Below are 21,239 nucleotides of genomic sequence, written 5' to 3' on the forward strand. Positions count from 1 at the left end.
ATTTGTTTAAAAGCGGCATAAATGCTGGGGTATTGCCTTATCGCCAATATAAACGGAACTGCTTCTTCTGTTATTATATCTCTCTTGGTGGCAAGATAGTTATTTGACTTCAAAAAAGTGAAATCAGAATAATGTAAAACCAATTCAATAAAAATTCCACGGAAAAAAAAATTAAATTTCGTTTCGTTTCGTAAAATTTCGAATTGAATGCACTTTGATTTCGTATCGTTTCGAAGTCTTGAAAGTAGGGACGTTCCGATACTTCCGATATATCGGAATATCGATATTTTTGTTTCGATATCCGATATTTATGTATCGCTACTTTGCTTTCAATATATCGGTCATATCGATATTTTTGCTTTCGATATCGATATATTGAATCAGAACAAAGTAACACAAAAATAACAATTGCATTGTATTTTGTGAAAAGAAATACTTCAAAATGGTTCTAAAATGTCGTATTAATGGTTAGGATAATTTTTCTCGGTAGCGCGGATGGTGTGAGGTGTGCGCTGCCATCACAAATAGTTTTGGCAACTCGACATTTTGTGTGAGGGTATGTTGTAACATCGATAATTTACCCACAGTGTGTGTCATACCGCTGGGCCTTGAATCCTTACGCGAATTCAATTATATATTTGACGTGTTCCTTTGATAAACTAACATTAGACATTGGAAAGAGACTTGAGGTAATGGGAATTTAGAAGAATTGGAAACCGTAAGAACTAAACCGTGCCCCGTAAGAATTAAACAGAATTTCCTAGAAATATTGATGAATTGATCAAAAATATTAATGAACTGAAGAAAGAATTTTCTGTTTTTAAGAATCAGAACAACCCGAGAAGAAATACAAAAAAAATGTCAGTGGAATTCCAGCCAATTTCTTGAGACTTTATTTGAGCAGAAAATAGTGGGGTCAGTATTATGCCGAAAACGCCGCCTCTACCGGTTAAAACTATTGTCTATCCGGAACAAAGTTAGTACGCTTTTTATACCGAAGTTGGATTTTTCTCCAGATACAGGCAACTTTCCAAAATTTCGAAAGTAGTGCGCTGGATTCACCTAAAGATGCACTAAACAATCATCAATTAGTTTGACAGATAAAACTTTGGTTCGGAAGTCCCGACTTCCGAATTCTAATTTGGTGCTACGCCGACAATACGACGAATGCTGCAGTCGATGATTGTTGGACTGGCACACTCTAGAAGTAGGTTGGATTAAGTAATAAAAAATAGTAATTTCTATTTATTATTGTAAAGGAGTAAAACAATAATACGATAGTAATTGAATAACTACAACAAATATATTCTAAATATTCTAATTTCTGAAATATCATATGATTTTTCGATATATCGATATTTTCATTCCAATATATCGGTGATATCGATACTTTGATTCGATTATCGTATGGAATCAAATATCGATATTTTGAAGTATCGGAATCTCATAGAAAGCCAAAATGACATCACAACAACTAATTGGCGTATTGTGAAACGATCCATTCTGAAAGATATTCATGTTGAATGGATCTTCACAGTAGAGGGTGCGTCGATGGAAAAGTCCAAATACACCCTCAACTACCGATTTGGTGAAATCCAACTAAGGAAGATTACAGATCAACCGACTGCCGCTACCGCCAATCCGACTGGAAGGCCGACCCAAGAGCAATCTGAGGAGGCCTCCTGTTCAAGCGAGGTTCGGCTAACTGGAAGGCCGACCCAAGAGAAATCTGAGGAAGCCTCCGGTTCAGGCGAGGTTAGTAAATCTCACCCCAAAAGCACCATAAAGGCTAGTCTGTCCGCCTCTAAAGGAAAAGCTCGAAGCTTACATGCGACCCCTGCTCTAGTGGTACCAAACCAAAGGTATCTAAACAGGGCAAAGGGGTGCAAAAAGCGACAGTTTGACCACAGAGGCGAAACTGGCGGGCCAGGTTGCTACAGGGAAGAGAGAAACCCAGACTGTAATACCAAACGACATCCTGATGATCCGCAACATCCAAAGCCGGACAGTCGTCGTCCGGAAAAAGCGGGAACCCCGGAAATGGCGACTAAAGTTCTGCAAGTGAACCTCCACCATGCTGAGAGCGCCACGGGTGTGCTCTGTCGGAGGTTCACCAAAGAGAATTTAACCGTGGCCCTCATTCAAGAGCCATGGGTCAATAAATCCAGAATACAAGGTATTCCACAACACTCATGTAAGTTGGTATATGATGACAGCCAGCTTTCTCCTAGAGCGGCTATTTTATTACATAACAACTGTAAATACTTTCCAATTTCAGAATTCATAAAAAGGGACATCGTAGCGGTCAGGATGGAGGTACCTTCCGCCAGAGGGAGTAGATAGATCTTGGTGGTCACGGCATACTTCCCAGGTGACGTGGACGAAATCCCTCTTCCAGAAATAGCTGCGCTCGTAGCCTACAGCCACCGACACAACATCCCCTTCGTCATAGGGTGCGACGCAAATGCACATCACACCGTATGGGGAAGTACCAATATAAACACCAGAGGTGAGTACCTGTTACAGTTTCTCTCTTCCAAGAACATTGACATTTGTAATGTTGGTGACAAGCCCACGTTTGAAAACTCCATTCGTCAGGAAGTTTTGGACTTGACTCTATGTAGTCGGTCTATCTCTGATAAAATAAAAACTGGCATGTTTCTGAAGAAATATCAATGTCAGACCATAAACACATCATCTTCGAATGGGAAGGGGTCTAACGATGGAAAAAACGTTTAAAGATCCTAAGAAAACTGATTGGGAATCCTACTCAGCTATCCTACGATCCGAAGAGTACATCATAGAAAGTCACATCAAGTCCATAACACAATTGGAAGATGCGTCCAAATCCATTAAAAACAAAATCCTTAACGCCTACCAAGAGAGCTGTCCAACTAAATCAACTAGTTCGAGTAGAGACGTTCCATGGTGGAATAAAACTCTTGAGAAGCTTAGGAAAACTGCGCGTAGGGAGTTCAATCGTGCTAAGCGAACCGGCGATTGGAGCCTATACAGAAAGGCCCTGACGAACTACAACAAAGAAATAAGGTCAGCCAAACGGAAATCGTGGATTCTAATGTGTGAAAGCATAGAGAATACACCCGTAGTGGCCAGACTCAAAAACTCTTTCAAAAGACCACTCCAATGGTGTGGGTAGCCTCCGAAAGACGGATGGTTCGCTCACTGTAGAGCCTAGCGATACACAGAGCGAATTGTTAAAGATCCACTTCCCTGATTCAATCCCTGAGTCGAGCATCGGCGACCAAGGCACTGGAATTGCTGTCTCAGATCCACAAGAGCTCCAATCATGGGTTACTGGGGCTCAAAAAGACGCAATAAAGGTTGCAAAGGAAGCTTTCACTCGGGCCAGGGTTGAGAGGGCTGTGAGATCTTTCGAGCCATTTAAGTCTCCTGGCATTGATGGAATATTTCCAGCGTTGATCCAAAAAGAGGAGAAAACACTGGTTCCACCCTTGGTTGAGATTGTTAAGGCGAGTCTGATTTTGGGGCACATACCTAACGATTGGCGTCAAATCCGGGCTGTCTTCATTCCGAAGGCAGGCAAGAGAGATAAAACCAACCCCAAAGCATTCAGGCCGATAAGTTTATCCTCTGTAATGTTCAAAATTATGGAAAAGGTACTATGCGAGTACATAAATCACAAATTTATGAAAGCAATGCCTTTGTCAAAAACCAATTCGCTTATCAAAGTGGAAAATCTACGATCTCGGCACTACATACGGTAGTTCAAAAATCGAAAAACACTTAATGCAAAATAAATTGCTCTTGTAGCATTTCTTGATATTGAGGGCGCATTCGATAACGCTTCTTATTCGTCTATAGGGTCAGCAATGTTAAGGAGAAAATTCGACCCATGCATTGTTACCTGGGTACATGCTATGCTAGCGAATCGGAAAATCTCCTCTGAGCTTAGCGGTTCATACATCACTGTTAAAGCAACAAGGGGGTGTCCGCAAGGCGGAGTGCTTTCTCCTTTGTTGTGGTCACTGGTGGTGGATGAGCTTCTAGAGAGAAGAGGCTTCGAAGTGGTTGGATATGCTGATGACGTTGTCATTATTGTACGAGGCAAATTCGAAAGTGTTATCGTGGAAAGAATGCAATCTGCCCTAAATCACACTTTTTCCTGGTGTCAAAAGTATCAACTAGGCATAAATCCTACAAAAACTTCCATTATCCCTTTCACCAAACGGAGAAAGGTACAACTGAAACCCCTTTTCTTGAATCAAACACAATTAGTTTATTCAAGTGAAGTAAAATTTCTAGGTGTCATACTCGACGCAAAGCTTAATTGGAACTCTCATCTCCAATCAGTTGTGCAGAAAGGTCTCAATACACTTTGGGTTTGTTCAAAAACCCTTGGTAAAAGATGGGGCCTAAAACCAAGTATGATCATGTGGATATATAAAACCATTGTCCGTCCCAGGACAACTTACGCTTCCCTTGTCTGGTGGCCTAAAACTAATGAGGCTGCTGCAAGGGCTAAGCTCAACAAAATCCAACGCACCGCTTGCATAGCCATCACTGGTGCAGTTCATAGTACACCCACTTTGGCCCTAGACGCAATGCTTCACCTGCCCCGGTTAGATCAATTCATAAAGGTGGAAGCGGAAAAAAGTGCTCTAAGGTTAAAGAGAACAAAAACACTGCTGTCGGGATACCTTACAGGTCACCTCAGCATATTAAATGAATTTGCCATAAATCCCGCAATAGGAATTTGTAGTGACTGGATGGAAACGGTAGTCAATTATGACTTACCTTACGATGTGTTCATTCCTTCCCGCCAGGAGTGGGAAGGAGGTGGACCAACGTTCCAACAGACTCTATAAATTTCTTCACAGATGGTTCGAAAATGAATAATCTGACAGGATCCGGAATCTATGGCCCTACAACAAAAATTTCTGTCCACTTAGGACAGTGGCCCACAGTATTTCAGGCGGAAATATATGCAATATTAGAATGCGTGTTATTATGCCTGAGGAGAAAGTATAGATTTGCAAAAATATGTATTTTCTCTGACAGCCAAGCGGCACTTAAGTCGCTTAATAACTACACTTGTAACTCAAAGCTAGTGTGGGAATGCATTCTGGCTTTGAAAAACTTATCCATACGCAATCGAGTCTACCTATATATATATACGAGATTGCTGATGAGCTAGCCAGGAATGGATCTAATGAAAGGTTCATTGGCCCTGAGCCCTTCTGCGGGATCTCAGACTGCTCTGTAAAAATGGAACTGAACAAATATATGGTCAGTCAAATCACATCAAACTGGAATGCACTTCCCCATACGAGCCAATCCAAAAGGCTCGTAACGATTAACCCCAAGAAAACCCAACAACTATTAGGTCTCAACAAAAGGGATCTCAACATCTACACCGGTCTAATAACTGGACACTGCCCCTGCAGATACCATCTACAAAAGATCAGAGCAATCCAAACCTCAAATTGCCGCTTCTGTGACGAGGAGAGAGAAACATCAGAACACATCCTCTGCTATTGCAGTGCACTCACCCAACGTAGGTTCAAAGTTCTCAGCAAGCCCTTTTTAGGGCCTGCTGACATATGGATCTTATCCCCCAAGGACGTGGTTGGCTTCATAAAGCTAGTCTCGCCAGAATGGGGGAGTCACATACTGTAACTCAGGATCTCTATTCATCAATAATAGATGGTCTTGAGTTCAGTCGATACCAAGGTTTCTCAGTGACTAACATGTTACTGAGATAACTTGCGTATTTCACAGTAAAAGGATATATCTTAATAGTCCTAAAATCTGGACGCAGTGATCTTCACCCGACAAACGAGGATGAAGTATCGGAACGTCCCTACTTGAAAGTAAATCTATACTTCGTTTCGTTCCATTTCGAATCAACATAGACATTTTAAATTTCGTTTCGTTTGGAAAAAGTATGTTATCGCATACCCTTACGCCTAACACTAAGTATGACACAAAGGTAAGACCGGTACAGCTACTATATTCGAAAACCGATCCAAAAGAATCTATTTGTATCGATCTATCTTTCAGTAAATCCATCTACCTATGTGGATTTCGTGCTATTATTAGCTACAGCCTGTGCCATTTGGATTGCATAATTTACGGGGCATGGGACAATGATTTCGTATTGTCTCAATGTTTATATTTTGTTTCGTTTTATCTCAAACCAGAATAAAAATTTCATATTTCGTTTCGTTTCGGCAGAAAAAAGTATGTTTGCGAAACCAGCCAAGACCTTTGCGATTTTATTCACCATTTTCGTCATAGCTTCTGAAGGCAAAAACATTCCTAATCAAATTGTTAACTAGATTTTGTTTTGATTATACTGCCATTCCTCGCATAACAAACATTTAAATACATGTAATTTTATGTGGGTAGATGAAGAAATTTCCAATGAAAAGTCTAAGCTTAATCATTTCTTTAAACTTGTTGTTTCTTGTTATCTCTTACACGAGCAAAGTACTTCATTTAGCGTATTATATCATTAGCTCAAAGAGTTTGAAAGTCATTTCCATTAAGCGTGTAATTCCAGCGAAGAAACTTGCCGTTCATCCGGATACGCTCAATTTTTCGCCTCCAAGTTTACTTAATTCTTTCATCTTACGGGGCGCAGCCATCGCACAGAAGCTACCCCCACCCCCCATTTTCCGCGTATCATCGTAAGGTTGTGGTTGAGATGACGAAACGCGCTGCCGTCCTCGGTGTTGTCGTCTGGGTCGTACAGCTTGGGTTGCATCACCGACCGCTTCCTGTCTGAATCAGAAATGTTGTATTCTATTTAGCTCTACAGCGCGCCGCGACGCGAGCATCCACCAACCTATCTTGCAATGAAGCGCCACGAAGCTAAATTGAGATTAATAGCAGTGTATGTACGTAAGCTCCCACGCTTCGGTCCTGGCAGCGCAAAAATGTAATTAAGAAAAATAACGGGGTGATTAAATTCCAATTTTGTAACGAAGCAGCTTACTACTGATGCCGAGACGGGGTGGAAGACGGTGCGGTGTCGCCGAATTTGAAATACTGAGTTATTGAGGAGACGCTACCATGGGGTCCTAATTGGTTGAGCAAAAGTACATACAACACGCTCTGATTGGAAAGTAATTTTACAAATATGCTCTCAACCCACATTTCCCGCGTTGATCAGCACACAGGTGTCCGTAATGGTTACTAATTACTCTTTTTTCAACGACCGAGAGGATAGGAAACGAACCGTCTGCTGGTCCAGTTCGAAAAAAAAAAAACTGAAAGCAAAGCCCAGCCCAGCTGATTGGGAAGGGTTTAGGTCAGGCATGCAGCAAACTGCTTACAGATGCTGTGGGCAGTGGTTTGTTCAGGATTGCATTAAGTACATGGAGTGGTCAGATCACCATGTAGGGTAAAAATAACCGAAGGAAAAGTAGATGCCGGACTGCATAGTCCATTCCAGGGATGTAATTAATATTTGGGTAATTATTTTCACATGCAAAATCTCTTATATACAGTTCTATTAGAAGATATTAACATGATTGAATAAAACTAATTCGATCTGAATTCGAGTCGCACCAAATTTTAAATTTTCTTTGGGTTATACGTCATATGTATTTATGAAGTTTCGGGGAGATGCGCAAAACTTCATCCCTCAAAACTTCACCGATCCGGATGGTCTGCAGCGGACTGGAAAAGGATCGCCACTTTTTTGCTTCAGCTTTCGCTCCCACAGGATAATGATGTAACAGCGCAGATTCTAATGCAGCTCCGTCTAATGTATATACGATGCTCGACGCCCGACATGCAAAGGCTAATTAAAATTCATGATGTGTATCTCCGGTCGTTTGTTTGTGATGTTCCGCGGGGTAGCGACCCCCAGCTACTACCGCAGCCGATTCGTGCTGGGTTTCGGTTGCAGCCCGCTTCAGGGATCTGTTCCCCGGCCAGAATCATGCATGTTGGTGAAGAAACCGACAGCGACGGCGACGACGCTCATTTAAACTTAAATGACTTTGGCGGTAATTAGTGCGAGTACGAGCGAGGAGGGAAAATTGAGCGAAAACTAAACGAACCATCGCAAGAAGAGTGATTCTGAGTGAGTCATAAAGGAAGCCACTCCTCGGAGTGCAATGATTTCGGAAATAAAATGGAGCTTTGATGGCGGTGAAAGCAAGGGAAAAAATGAGCTTTGCTGTCATTAAAAATGAATTCATTCGAGTGAAGTCGAGAGGAAACGATACGGTTTGTTGGTTGCCGAGAAATTCTTCCGAGGAAAGGTGGGATTTCATTTCGGTACCCGTCGGTATGTGGCTTCACTTTGTACAGTTACTTGAGGTGAAATAATGTTGTATGATGTGGGCATGCACAAAGAATTGTTTCCTTTTTGTCGATTCTACGTTGCTAATGAAATTCGGTCTGATTTTCAGATGAGTATTCTTGTTAGCATTTCCACATTTATTCTTTGTTGACTGCTATGCCTGTTCTCGTATGCATTCGTGCAATATAATGCTATATTATGCGTACATATCGGGTCGAGAAGCTTTACCACCAAGATCCTTAATCAGATCGTGGATCCAACTAACCGTCTTAAGATTTAGAATTCAACGCCTGTGCCATCTCCTATTCCTCTTTTTTCTTACTTTCGTGTATTTCATAAACATAAACTTGAAAGGAACTCAAGTCACCTTACAAGATCAACCTTCAAAAATTCTGATAGACATAGCATAGCATAGTATGAACCCTTGCACAAATCGTAAACGGAGTTGCAGTGATATACAAATTAATATCCACAGTCATTGTAGATTCTGCCACAATATACAATAACACATCATGTTATAATCATGTTACGACGATCATGAAATTTTTTTTCCTCCATCTTTGGCAGAGAATTTATAACAAAATTATTGCAAGTGTTGTTATTTGTAACACATATTGATACAATTGTGATAAAATTTTGTTATGACTAACTGGTCGGGTAGTCCTGGTGTTGGGTGGGACTTTAAACAAATTTGACCCGACTGATCGAGCGTCTGTCCACCAAGGAGGTGCGGCTCCAACAGCGTCTGTACTGGCATCCAGCGGCTGAGTATGAAATGCTATTCCCCAGAAGCTATACCTAAGATGGCAGCCCCATCCCGGTGGATAGGAAACCTTGGGCCAACAACCTACTGTTCCTGAAACATCAATTTGTTCGAGAATCCGATAATGAACGAATACGGACTGATTTTACGGCGACGACTCTTAGCGCGAAACAACGGACACGAATAGGAACATGGAACGTTTTAACCCTAGCCCAGCAGGGTAAATTGACACAACTTGCCAATGAGGCACACCGCATGAAGCTTGAGATCCTGGGAATGAGTCAAGTCCGTTGGCCAAACTTTGGAGAACACAGAACGCCGTCGGGACAAGTTCTGTTATACTCTGGTTTACGAGGTGAACACGCTCCCCGGCATCGCGGAGTTGGCTTCCTACTAAGCGCTCAGGCACACTCTGCGCTTAAGAAGTGGAAACCTATAAGTGAAAGGATAATCGTTGCCAGATTTAGAACACGGGTCCGAAACCTTACTATAATCCAATGTTATGCGCCAACCGATGCTGCCGATCTGCAAGACAAAGAGAACTTCTACAGTCAACTCAATGTCGTCTAAGATGGAATTTCGAAGGATGATAATATTATCAAGATCTGTTTGGGCGACTTCAATGTGGAGATCGAATCCGACAACTCGAACCATGAACGGATTATGGGACGCCATGGTCTCGGAGAAATGAGCGAAAACGGAGAGCTGTTCGCAGAATTTTGTGGTAATAACGACATGGTGATCGGGGGATCGCTCTTCCCTCATCGACCGGTTCACAAGGTCACGTGGGTCTCCCGTGACAGCTTTACAGAAAATCAAATCGACCACATCTGCATCAGCCGAAAATGGAAACGGAGCCTCCTTGATGTACGGAATAAATGTAGTGCCGATATCGCGTCTGATCATCACCTCCTCATCGGCGAAATACGCCTGCGCATTGCGCGGATTCGTCGGCAGGAGGAAAGAGTTGGACGACGATTCAACACAAGCCGTTTGGAAGATGCCACGGTGAAACGGTCCTTCGTTGAAGAACTGGAGACGCGTGCTGCAGATATTCCGGAAGGTGGCAGTGTGGAAGACCAATGAACCGCCATCAAGAATGCCTTCATCGCCATCAGCGAGAACAATCTGGGCGAACTACGCACCCAGAGAAAACAATGGATCACCGATGAGACCTGGAGGAAGATAGAAGAGCGAAGAGAAGCCAAAGCCGCGATAGAGCGATCGAAAACCAGAGGAGCCAAAGTCCTAGCCCGTCAACGACACGCGGCTCTTAAGAAGGAAGTAAAACGCTCATGTCGACGGGACAAGCGAACGTGGGCAGACTCTCTGGCCGACAAAGGAGAGAGAGCCGCCGCAACCGGGGACATTCGCCTCCTCTACGATATCTCACGACGCTTAAGCGGGGCGAAGATGAATGCAAAGATGCCTGTGAAAGACGCGAATGATCAGTTATTGACCGACCCAACTGACCAGCTGAAACGCTAGTTCGAGCACTTTTTCAAGTGCCAGCCAGGCCATCACCACCTCGGCATGATCTGCCTAGGATTCGACGTATAACACACGTCAATACTAAAGCTCCATCACTGCTAGAGATTCAAACAGCCATCCAAAGCATGAATTCGAATAAAGCCCCAGGGGTCGACCGCATATCAGTATCTTAGTGAAGGTGCCCAAAAAGGGTAACCTGACTGTATGCGATAACTGGCGAGGCATTATGTTGCTGTGTGTGTACCGTTCTTAAATTTCTGTGCAAAATTATCCTAGCCCGGATCCAGGAGAAGATCGATGCGACTCTTCGGTGGCAGCAAGCCGGATTCCGTGAAGATCATGTGTGGACCATATTGTCACGCTCCGCATCATTCTGGAGCAGGTCAACGAATTCCAAGAGTCCCTTTACTTGGTATTCATTGACTACGAAAAAGCTTTCGACCGTCTCAATCACGAGAATATGTGGGGCGCGCGCCCTGAGACGCAAGGGGGTTCCTGAGAAAATCATCGGCCAAATCAAAGCACAGTACGAGGCCTTCTCGTGTAGAGTGCTGCACAATGGGGTCCTGTCCGACCCTATCCAGGTCGTGGCTGGTGTGAGGCAAGGATGTATTCTATCACCGTTACTGTTCCTCATCGTAATCGATGAGATTCTGGTAGATGCGATTGACCGTGTACCAAACCGCGGGCTGTTATGGCAGCCTATAACCATGGAGCACCTAAATGACTTCGAATTGGCGGATGACGTTGCACTCCTCGCGCAACGGCGCTCTGATATACAGAGTAAGCTCAACGACCTTGCCGAGCGCTCCTCCTCGGCAGGTTTAGTCATCAACGTCAACAAAACCAAATCGTTGAATGTAAACACGGTGATTCCTTCCAGTTTCACAGTAGCCGGGCAACCAGTGGAGAATGTTGAAAGCTTCCAATAACTTGGTAGTCAAATGGCGTCAAACGGCGGTACAAAGACCGACATAGGCGCACGGATCAAGAAAGCAAGGGCTGCCTTTGCGAGTTTAAGAAATATCTGGAAAAACAGGCAGATAAGTGAACGTACCAAAATACGAATTTTCAACTCTAACGTGAAATCTGTGCTGTTATACGCTAGCGAAACATGGTGTGTATCAGTGAAGAACACTCAACGGCTGCAGGTGTTCATTAACAAATGCCTGCGGTATAAATTTCGGGCCTGGTGGCCTCACAACTGGATCTCGAACAACGAGCTCCATCGTCGTTGTCACAAAAGGCCGATAGCAACAGAAATTCGGGATCGGAAGTGGGGCTGGGTCGGCCACACTCTACGTAGGGGCGGAAACGAAATCTGTAAACAAGCATTAGACTGGAACCCAGCGGGACATCGCAGCAGAAGCAGACCCAGAGGCTCATGGCGGCTAAGCCTCAATGAAGAAATAAAAGAAGTCGACCGAAATCTAACGGCCCTTTGCACCACCGGAGGTGTACAGGATCCATGAGTAAGTATTTGCAGTAGGATATCCTCAGTTATGGGGTTAAGGGATATCCAATACGATTTGCGATCAATTAAATCTGATAAACGAAAGTTTGAGCAGAAAAATCGGTAATTTTTCGTTGGCGCTTGGTGTGCTATGGTCGTATGTCTCTCCGGAGGTGCAAATCTAATCGAGCGTCTGCCTCCATGTTAGGAGTGGCTCACAATAGCGTCTGTTACTCATGTTAGGGGCGGCTGATCATCGTCCGAGTGCCAGCGAGGAACTCTAAACTAAACTGTGCACACCATGTTGCATCGTGTCAGTATCGAGAAGGCAGCCCCTTCAACGTGATGTAGGTAGCGCTACCCTGGTACCGAAGATTCTACAGTTACCAAGAAAGGCAAAAGTAGAGCAAACGGATTGATTCTGTAACCGTTCGGTTCCAATATGGACTTGTTGGCTCCACCACAAGTGATCACCACAAGTCACCAATCCCAAATCTAAAGATTACTCCTCGGAACTGTCACACTCACTGACTGGTCGGAGATCTTCTCACTAGTGAGTGCGTGTCCCACTTTCACGTCATACCAAGTGTGACCAGATGCGATAGACGTTCGAGCAGTTTGAGTTCGGGCAAAATATGCACAGCCCTGCTCCATTTGAACTTGCCTATAGAGGATGGGCAAACTTAAAAGCATAGAACATAACTTATGTAAAAAGGGACTATAAAAGAGGCGGAAAACGTGGAATCTTTCTCTTTTGTAAAACCAGGGATCCTTGAAAGAAGTAGTAATGCGCGCGTATGTAAATAATAGAAGGATCTGTTAGTCGTTAAAACTAGTTGTTTTAATAGTAAAGTAGTACGGATTATGTAGATTAAAAGCTATTAGTACGTTAAAATCCTGTAAAACAACACAAGAACAGAAAAACGACAGTAACAAACAAATTAAAAGTCCCCTAGAAAAAGGTCCATGCCAAAGGGACTTTTTTCTTTTATAATTTTTCCCAAGTTTCTTGAAAGTACTGCATCGGAGGTGATTTCCGGGAAGATTTGGCTAGTGCTCGGTGGCTTCGACAACGCAGCGTCATCGTTGGCCAAAGTGTGGCCGCCATCTTCTAAATCCGACGCCGAGAGGTTAAATCGGCCTCCTCAGAGCCCGCACTCGTCTCGTCCACGAAAGGTTCTGGATTGAATCTCCCCTGCGACCATCGCCAAGCCGGCCAGATCGAGTCAGATTAGCCATTCCTCCAGATTCCTCAAACGCCTGCCAGAAAACACCAAACCCGCACCAAAATCAACAAGCAAGTACCCTTTAATGTGACGTCACCAATAAAATTGTAAAATGAATAAGCCTCAGGTGTAGCAATCTGCAAGAAAGAGCAGCCATGAATTTAGAAGGCCTTTCACCAATTTTCGTTGCGTCGTCCTCCCGGGTCCACAAAAGGACCACTAAGGCTCGTCTTTCTCAGATCACTGCATGTATAGATACCCCCCCCCCCTTCTACATCAAATAGCTTTGCCCATCCTACCGCATTAGCGCTTTTTATGACGGCTCCGTTTATAGTTCCCTCCTGCGAAGAACCGAATCATCCTCACCTTGAGTAGAGGGGGGATTGAAGTAGCGTAACGACCCGGTAGAATACCCTCCCGCGAGCTAGCGAGTTTCAATTCAACGGCAACAAACTCGGCAACGAATAAAGGACAACGATTGAAAAGTCGGATCTTGGAACGTGAGAACTTTGAATGAACCCGCACGTGTTGGGCTCCTGGCTCGTGAGCCGCAGAAGGTCGGCGTGAGTGTGGCAGCAATCCAAAAAATACGGTGGCCCAAAACTGAAGAACGTGAATTCCGGGCGGTGGATCCCATAGCGAGCACTCCATTCAAGTACCACATCTACTATAGCGGTGGTGACATAGCAGAACAAGGAGTTGGCTTCATGGTGATCGTAAAGCAGATGAAGCGTGTTATCCGGTGGAAGCCGATAAGCGACCGCATTTGCGTGTTGAAAAATGAAATGCAAATTCTTCAACTATAGCCTGATCAGCATCTATGCCCCAACGAACGATAAGCCTGATGACGTGAAGGATGAGTTCTATGAGAGCCTTGATAAGGCCTACGGAGAGTGCCCAACACACGATGTTAAAATTGTCATCGGGGATGCAAAAGTGCAGATCGGAAGAGAAAGTTTCTTTCGCCCTGTCATTGGTACGGAAAGCCTTCATTCCGCTGCCAACGATAATGGTCTGCGACTTGTAACTTTTGCTGCTGCTAGAGGGATGGCAAAAAGTAGAACCTACTTTGCACGTAAGAATATCCGAAAACACACCTGGCAACATACGAGTGGAGACACTAGCTCACAGATAGACCACGTGGTCGACGGACGACATTTCTCGGATGTTAGAGATGTAAGGTCCTTCAGAGGTACGAACATCGACTCGGATGACTATCTTGTAGTTGCGAAAATTCGGGCGCGACTTTTCAGCGTTACGAATTCACGAAACAACACAACGATGCGTTTCAATATCCAACGCTTGCCAGTTGAAGGAGTTGCTGAACAGTACCACCAGAAGCTGGGCGAACGAATAGGAGATGCCACCGGATCTGGCGGCGTCAACAGATTGTGGGAAAATATCCACGAAGCTGTGACTACAACAGCGCAAGAACAACTGCACAACGACGCCAACGAAATTGTTGGTTTGATGAGAAGTGCCAACGAGTGACGGACGAGAAAAATGTTGCTAGGAGTCGAATGCTAGTGGCTCGAACCCGTTCCAACAGAGAGCGGTACGGTGTAGCAAGGGCAGAAGAGAAACGAATCCACCGCAGAAAAAAAAGGCAACACGAAGAGAGTGTAATAGCTGAAGCGCAGGAGAACATGGATAGAAACGATATGCGGAGGTTTTACGCAACTGTCAATGGAGCGCGGCATAAGACTGCGACAGTGCCCGTCATGTGCAATGACCGAGAGAGAAATTTGCTGACAATCAAGACTATGGTGGCAGCCAGGTGGAAGGAGCACTTCGAAAATTTGTTGAACGGTGAAAATGAATGTGTATTAAGGTGCAGGATGGACAGGATGGAGCGACGTTCAAGCTGTTGAACCACCAACGCTGAACGAGGTTAAGAAGGCTCTAAACCAGCTGAAAAACAGTAAAGCTGCTGGGAAGGGCGAGATCCGGTCGAGCTTCTCAAACAAGGAAGTGAGCAGCTACATAAATCAATCCACCCCATTATCCAGAAAATATGGGAGGATGAAATACTGCCTGCCGGCTGGTTGGATGGCCTCATATGCTCAATCCATAAGAAAGGGTACAGACTAGAGTATGCCAATTACGGAGGGATCACCCTTCTGAACTCGGCGTACAAAATCCTGTTGCGTATCCTGTTTAACAGACTGAGACCGCTTGAGGAATCAATCGTCAGTGAATACCAAGCAGGTTTTCGTGAGGGCCGATCAACGACGGTTCAGACGTTTAGCCTGCGAATGATCCTTGATAAAATCCGGAAGTACAACTTGCAGACTCACTAGCTGTTCAGAGATTTCAAAGCAGCGTACGATTCATTGAAGAGAATTGAGCTGTAGCAGATAATGTCCGCACATGGTTTTCTGGCAAAACTGATTAGACTGGTACGTGCAACGCTGGATGGCTCGAAATCAAGTATTCGGATTGCAGACGAAGTGTCAACCTCGTTTGTGACCTTAGACGGATTGAAGCACGGTGATGCACTTTCAAATTTATTGTTCAACATTCCATTCGAGGGTGCTATTAGGAGATCTGGCGTGCAGGCTTTTGTCCCACTGAAGAGGGATACGGCGAGGATAGGCTTAACCATTAACTCTACCAAGACAAAGTACATGGTGGCAGGTAGAGATAGATGAATACTTAGTAGTGTTGGTGCAAAGGTAGTGCTTGATGAGGATGTGTTTGAAATTGTTGAAGAATTTGTTTACCTTGGAACGCAACATGTAACAATGACGTTTCCCGTGAAGTGAAAAGCAATTGCTGCTGCGAATAGGGCCATCTACGGCTTACGTAACCAGCTTAGGTCCTGCAACATGCAGATGGAAACGAAATTTGCTATATACAATACTCTGATTCTAACAATGACTTTTCATGGACATGAAGCATGGACATTAAAAGAAGCGGACCGGAGAGCTTTCGGGGTTTTCGAGCGAAAAGTACTGCGTAAAATACTCGGAGGGAAACTAGGAAATGGTGTGTGGCGCAGGCGCATGAATCATGAGCTATATCAAGTATACAAAGAAGAAAATATTGTGAATCGTATAAAATACGACAGACTTCAGTGGGCTGGTCTTCTTCTTCTTCTTCTTCTTCTTCTTCTTCTTCTTCTTCTTCTTCTTATTGGCATTACATCCCCACACTGGGACAGAGCCGCCTCGCAGCTTAGTGTTCATTAAGCACTTCCACAGTTATTAACTGCGAGGTTTCTAAGCCAGGTTACCATTTTTGCATTCGTATATCATGAGGCTAACACGATGATACCTTTATGCCCAGGGAACTACGTAATTTCCAATCCGAAAATTGCCTAGACCGGCACCGGGAATCAAACCCAGCCACCCTCAGCATGGTCTTGCTTTGTAGCTGCGAATTTTACCACGGCTAAGGAGGGCCTCAGTGTAACTTCTGAACCCCTTGGCAAATTTCAACCAAATTTGGAACACACATTCTTTATCTTAAAGAGACGGCGATAGCGGGGTTAGGAAATCGTGGTTTGCCCAGTGAAAAGCAATTATTCATGTGTTTCCTTCTGGATGGTGAATGGGATACATTTTTTAAAATAGACGATTGCCCGGAATAAGGCATCGGTGGATGTTTTTCCCGAAGGTACTGGGTGTCAAATCAGAATCTAAAACTAGGGACCATCACGAAATCATGTAAGACTTAAAACATTTATATATGAATCGACTCAAAACCTTTCCAGCAATTTCATCGAAACTCAAGATTATTTATGATAAACCATCGAAAATTTCAATTCTTGTTATACCCAGTAACAATTTCAGAGCCAACCCATCCCGTTCCGTAAGTTACTGGCCTTCTGAACAACCGCTTCTTTTTTTGTGGGTATAAAAAGACCCGTATTTCGAGTTCGCGCGTCATTTCTGTTAGAGAGTTCACACTGGCGACTGCGTTGGTAGCGATCCCAGCCTCGTTCACGCATGGTTCTGGCTCTGGTTTTGCTGCAGTTAGTGATTGAAAATGCACATTACAGAAAATACATCGGTTCTTTTCAGGATCACCATTTTATACAACGAAAATTGAGCCGAAACGAATTTTGTTTAAAGCACAAATCAGAATCGCTTTGCGACAACAGAAAGTTGCCTTCGCCAGCGGAATCAAAAGAGCATCGGAGGTAGATAATGCAAAAAAATTATTCGGATGTTATCTTAACAGATAACACTGAATCATCAAATTGACGCCACAAAACACTGTTCGAGGCCACATCTTCCCATCCTTGATTGCGCCCCACGCTCATCAAGGCGTTCTATACTAGGTCAGCCCACCTCGCTAATTTATCATTAAGCCTAACATAAAAGTTATTAAACCTCTGGAATTTTTTGGTAAAACTTTTTCGTTAACAGCTTGGAAAACTTAACTTAAAGGAAATTTTAACAAAAGTGTTATTTATAGTATCGGCAAACAGAAAAAACTTTCACTATGAATTCCATTCAAGCATCGAAACATCGACTCCACAAGTTTTGATTTCATTCAAACCCCCTTTCATTGACAGATGGTCGACATTTTGCGGAAATGAACTTCTCAATTTCAACTCCGTCGAAAGCTTGTGGTCTACCGTCGTCACGAACGGTCCTTTTTAAAAAGGTTTCCCCGTAGCCGGTGATAATCTCATTACGAGCTCAATGGAAATGGTTTGAAAAGTTTTCCGTAACCCCGGTTCACCGTTCCAGTGCAGATGGATGGCGGCGCAAAAAGAAAAGTTTTCGGTTTTCTATTTCGCAGAATCGTCATCCTGGGTTAAGGGAACCACTCAATACTGTCGGTACTTACCGTTCGGGGAACTTGATTGCAGTCCGGTCCGTTGCGGCCTCCCGGACACTCGCAGGTGAAGTCATCACCGTGGTCTATGCAGCGATGACCATCCGGGCACGGGTCATTGGCGCAAAAGTCCACCTGTTGGAGGGGGCAGGCAGGGTCAGCAGCATAAGCGGTGTGGGCAGCGAGAAAGGAGAATGGAGAACGAGAAAAACGGAGGATAGAAAAGATGGTGATGAATAAAATAGTTGTGACGCAGAAGCTTGGTGCGGGTGGCTGAGTGCTTGGCGGGAGAACTAAATCGCTATTTGCTAGGCAAAGTAAACAAAAAAAAAGTCCGAGTAATTTGATCATGCGATAAAATAACACCCCCCGGACCAAAGTGGGCGGTTAGTGCAAACATGGTTGCCGGCGTGTGTGTACTGAACTCGATGGTGCAGCGTTGAATAAAAGTTGGTTTGGTCTCAAACACAAAGTACGTATATATTTAGACACCGCCACATCCCATCATCCGGTTGAAAAACGGCGAGAAAGTGTCGGTTTAATCGGATTAGGTGGGATCATATTCAGTGAGTTGCATAGGTTTTATTGTTTGGACAAAATTCTACTTTTCTATGTGCTCGGTAAATGGAATAATTAACCAGTCTCGATAAATTATTTAATACAAATATGAAAGTCCTAACAGAATTTTGTTTACCGCAAAATAAGTATGCAATGCTATTATATTTACATTGACCTTATGTGCCTTTAGTAGTGTTGAGAACCCATGAGCTATGAGATTTATCATAATTAAATTTAAATTTATATACAATCAACTCACCGATGAATTTCTGATAAGTCTATTACAAAGCGACAACGTTCGAATCGCGAACCCTTCACTTACTTGCACCACGAGTCGAGAGGTGTAAAAAGCCAATTTGATGTCCTGCTATCGCTCTAACCTGTTGCCAGGATGCAATTCGGTTTACATCTCTTATTTTTTTTAAAGAGAACATCCATGAATGGCGTAGTCTATTTTTACCCATTACCGGCCATAAAAGATGTTACTTGGACCGCTACCGGCGAAGACATCGTCTCAAGTCAAGTTGTCTTCCCGCGCGCGTCTGTTGTTTTGCTGGAAATCATCGTGCGGTCGTCATCAGCATCGGCAGCGCTCAATAGAATTTGTTTGAAAAGCAGGTTTGTTGGCAGCGAGTGAAAAATGAAAAAGAAAATTGCACTTGCACAATTCTGCTGTCACCGACGACAGCCACTCAATGATCGTGAATTTACTCTGGGACGAACTTTTAGGATTTTACGGATGTTCCAGATCTTCCAGAGGGTCTTCGTTGATCGCTCGAGGGATAAAATTGCCCAGAAATGACGTATACAAGATAGCAAATACAGTTGGGATCGTCAGAGCACATATTTGCAAGCAATTTTATGTTTCATAACACTAAACTCGAAAATTAGGTGTTTTATTGAGAAGCTCAAACAGTACCTCTTTAATACGGGTTCCACGGGGACTAAATCGAGAAGTCAATAGGGATAAATCACCACATGGTCTTATTTAAGAAACCTATAGCTTTCGTTTGGTGCCTAAAGATCGAAAGTCAGTTAAAATACGAGTTTTTGTCACTTTTTTGGGTATCTCAAAGACCGAAATCTGTTGAATCACATAGAAGATTTGTTCCGATTATAGAACAATGCCAAAAACACTAAATTGATTTGAAGCACACCAAAGTTTCAACCAATTCAGCTGTAATTTTCACCAAAAGTCTATCTTAGCATAGAAAATATGAATACTAGTTGACCGGTCGATTTTAAGAAACTTTTGAGATTATGCGCCACCGCCCACCGACGTATGCTCGGTCAAACAAAATAATATTTGTTCAAACAAAATGCACCTGATATTTAAATATTCAGAAAAATGTAGTTGCTGTTCAGGAATTCAAGGAATCGTTCCAAAATCTCTTCGGCAGTACGTACGTACGGTTTGAAAATATTTCAGAATTTCATTTATAAACCCCTGGATGAACTTCTGGAGGAACTCCTGGACGAAATCCTGGAGGAATTTCCGAAGGAACGCCTGGAGGAAATTCCGGAGGAAATGCTGAAGGAAGTTCCGAAGAAACTCCTGGAGGAACTCTTGGAGAAATTTCCATAGAAACTCCTGAAGGATCTTTTGGAGGAATTCCAAGAGGAATTTCTAGAGGAATTCCTGGAGGAACTTCCGGAAGAATTCCTGGAGGAACTTCCGGAGGTATTCCTGGAGGAACTTCCGGAGAAATTCCTGGAGGAACTTCCGGAGAAATTCCTGGAGGAAATTCCGTAGGAATTCCTGGAGGAACTTCCGGAGGAATTCCTGGAGGAACTTCCGGAGGAATTCCTGGAGGAACTTCCGGAGGAATTCCTGGAGGAACTTCCGGAGGAATTCCTGGAGGAACTTCCGGAGGAATTCCTGGAGGAACTTCCGGAGGAATTCCTGGAGGAACTTCGGAGGAATTCCTGGAGGAACTTCCGGAGGAATTCCTGGAGGAACTTCGGAGGAATTCCTGGAGGAACTTCCGGAGGAATTCCTGGAGGAACTTCGGAGGAATTCCTGGAGGAACTTCCGGAGGAATTCCTGGAGGAACTTCCGGAGGAATTCCTGGAGGAACTTCCGGAGGAATTCCTGGAGGAACTTCCGGAGGAATTCCTGGAGGAACTTCCGGAGGAATTCCTGGAGGAACTTCCGGAGGAATTCCTGGAGGAACTTCGGAGGAATTCCTGGAGGAACTTCCGGAGGAATTCCTGGAGGAACTTCCGGAGGAATTCCTGGAGGAACTTCCGGAGGAATTCCTGGAGGAACTTCCGGAGGAATTCCTGGAGGAACTTCCGGAGGAATTCCTGGAGGAACTTCCGGAGGAATTCCTGAAGGAACTTCCGGAGGAGTTCCTAGAGGAACTTCCGGAGGAGTTCCTAGAGGAACTTCCGGAGGAATTCCTGGAGGAACTTCCGGAGGAATTCCTGGAGGAACTTCCGGAGGAATTCCTGGAGGAACTTCCGGAGGAATTCCTGGAGGAACTTCCGGAGGAATTCCTGGAGGAACTTCCGGAGGAATTCCTGGAGGAACTTCCGGAGGAATTCCTGGAGGAACTTCCGGAGGAATTCCTGGAGGAACTTCCGGAGGAATTCCTGGAGGAACTTCCGGAGGAATTCCTGGAGGAACTTCCGGAGGAATTCCTGGAGGAACTTCCGGAGGAA

The 21,239-nt window shown here is 44.1% G+C and overlaps 1 protein-coding gene across 1 annotated transcript in view; it reads right to left on the reverse strand.

Moving 5' to 3' along the window:
• Nucleotides 1-21,239, reverse strand: part of LOC134212102 (uncharacterized) — a 443,781-nt gene that overhangs the window by 43,137 nt on the left and 379,405 nt on the right. Inside the window, exon 10 of the mRNA XM_062689641.1 lies at nucleotides 18,030-18,152. Coding sequence (XP_062545625.1) covers nucleotides 18,030-18,152 — 123 coding nt within the window. The remainder of the gene's footprint in view (nucleotides 1-18,029; nucleotides 18,153-21,239) is intronic.

The sequence above is a fragment of the Armigeres subalbatus genome, chromosome 2 (genome assembly GCF_024139115.2).
Source record: "Armigeres subalbatus isolate Guangzhou_Male chromosome 2, GZ_Asu_2, whole genome shotgun sequence".
Classification (NCBI taxonomy): domain Eukaryota; kingdom Metazoa; phylum Arthropoda; class Insecta; order Diptera; family Culicidae; genus Armigeres; species Armigeres subalbatus.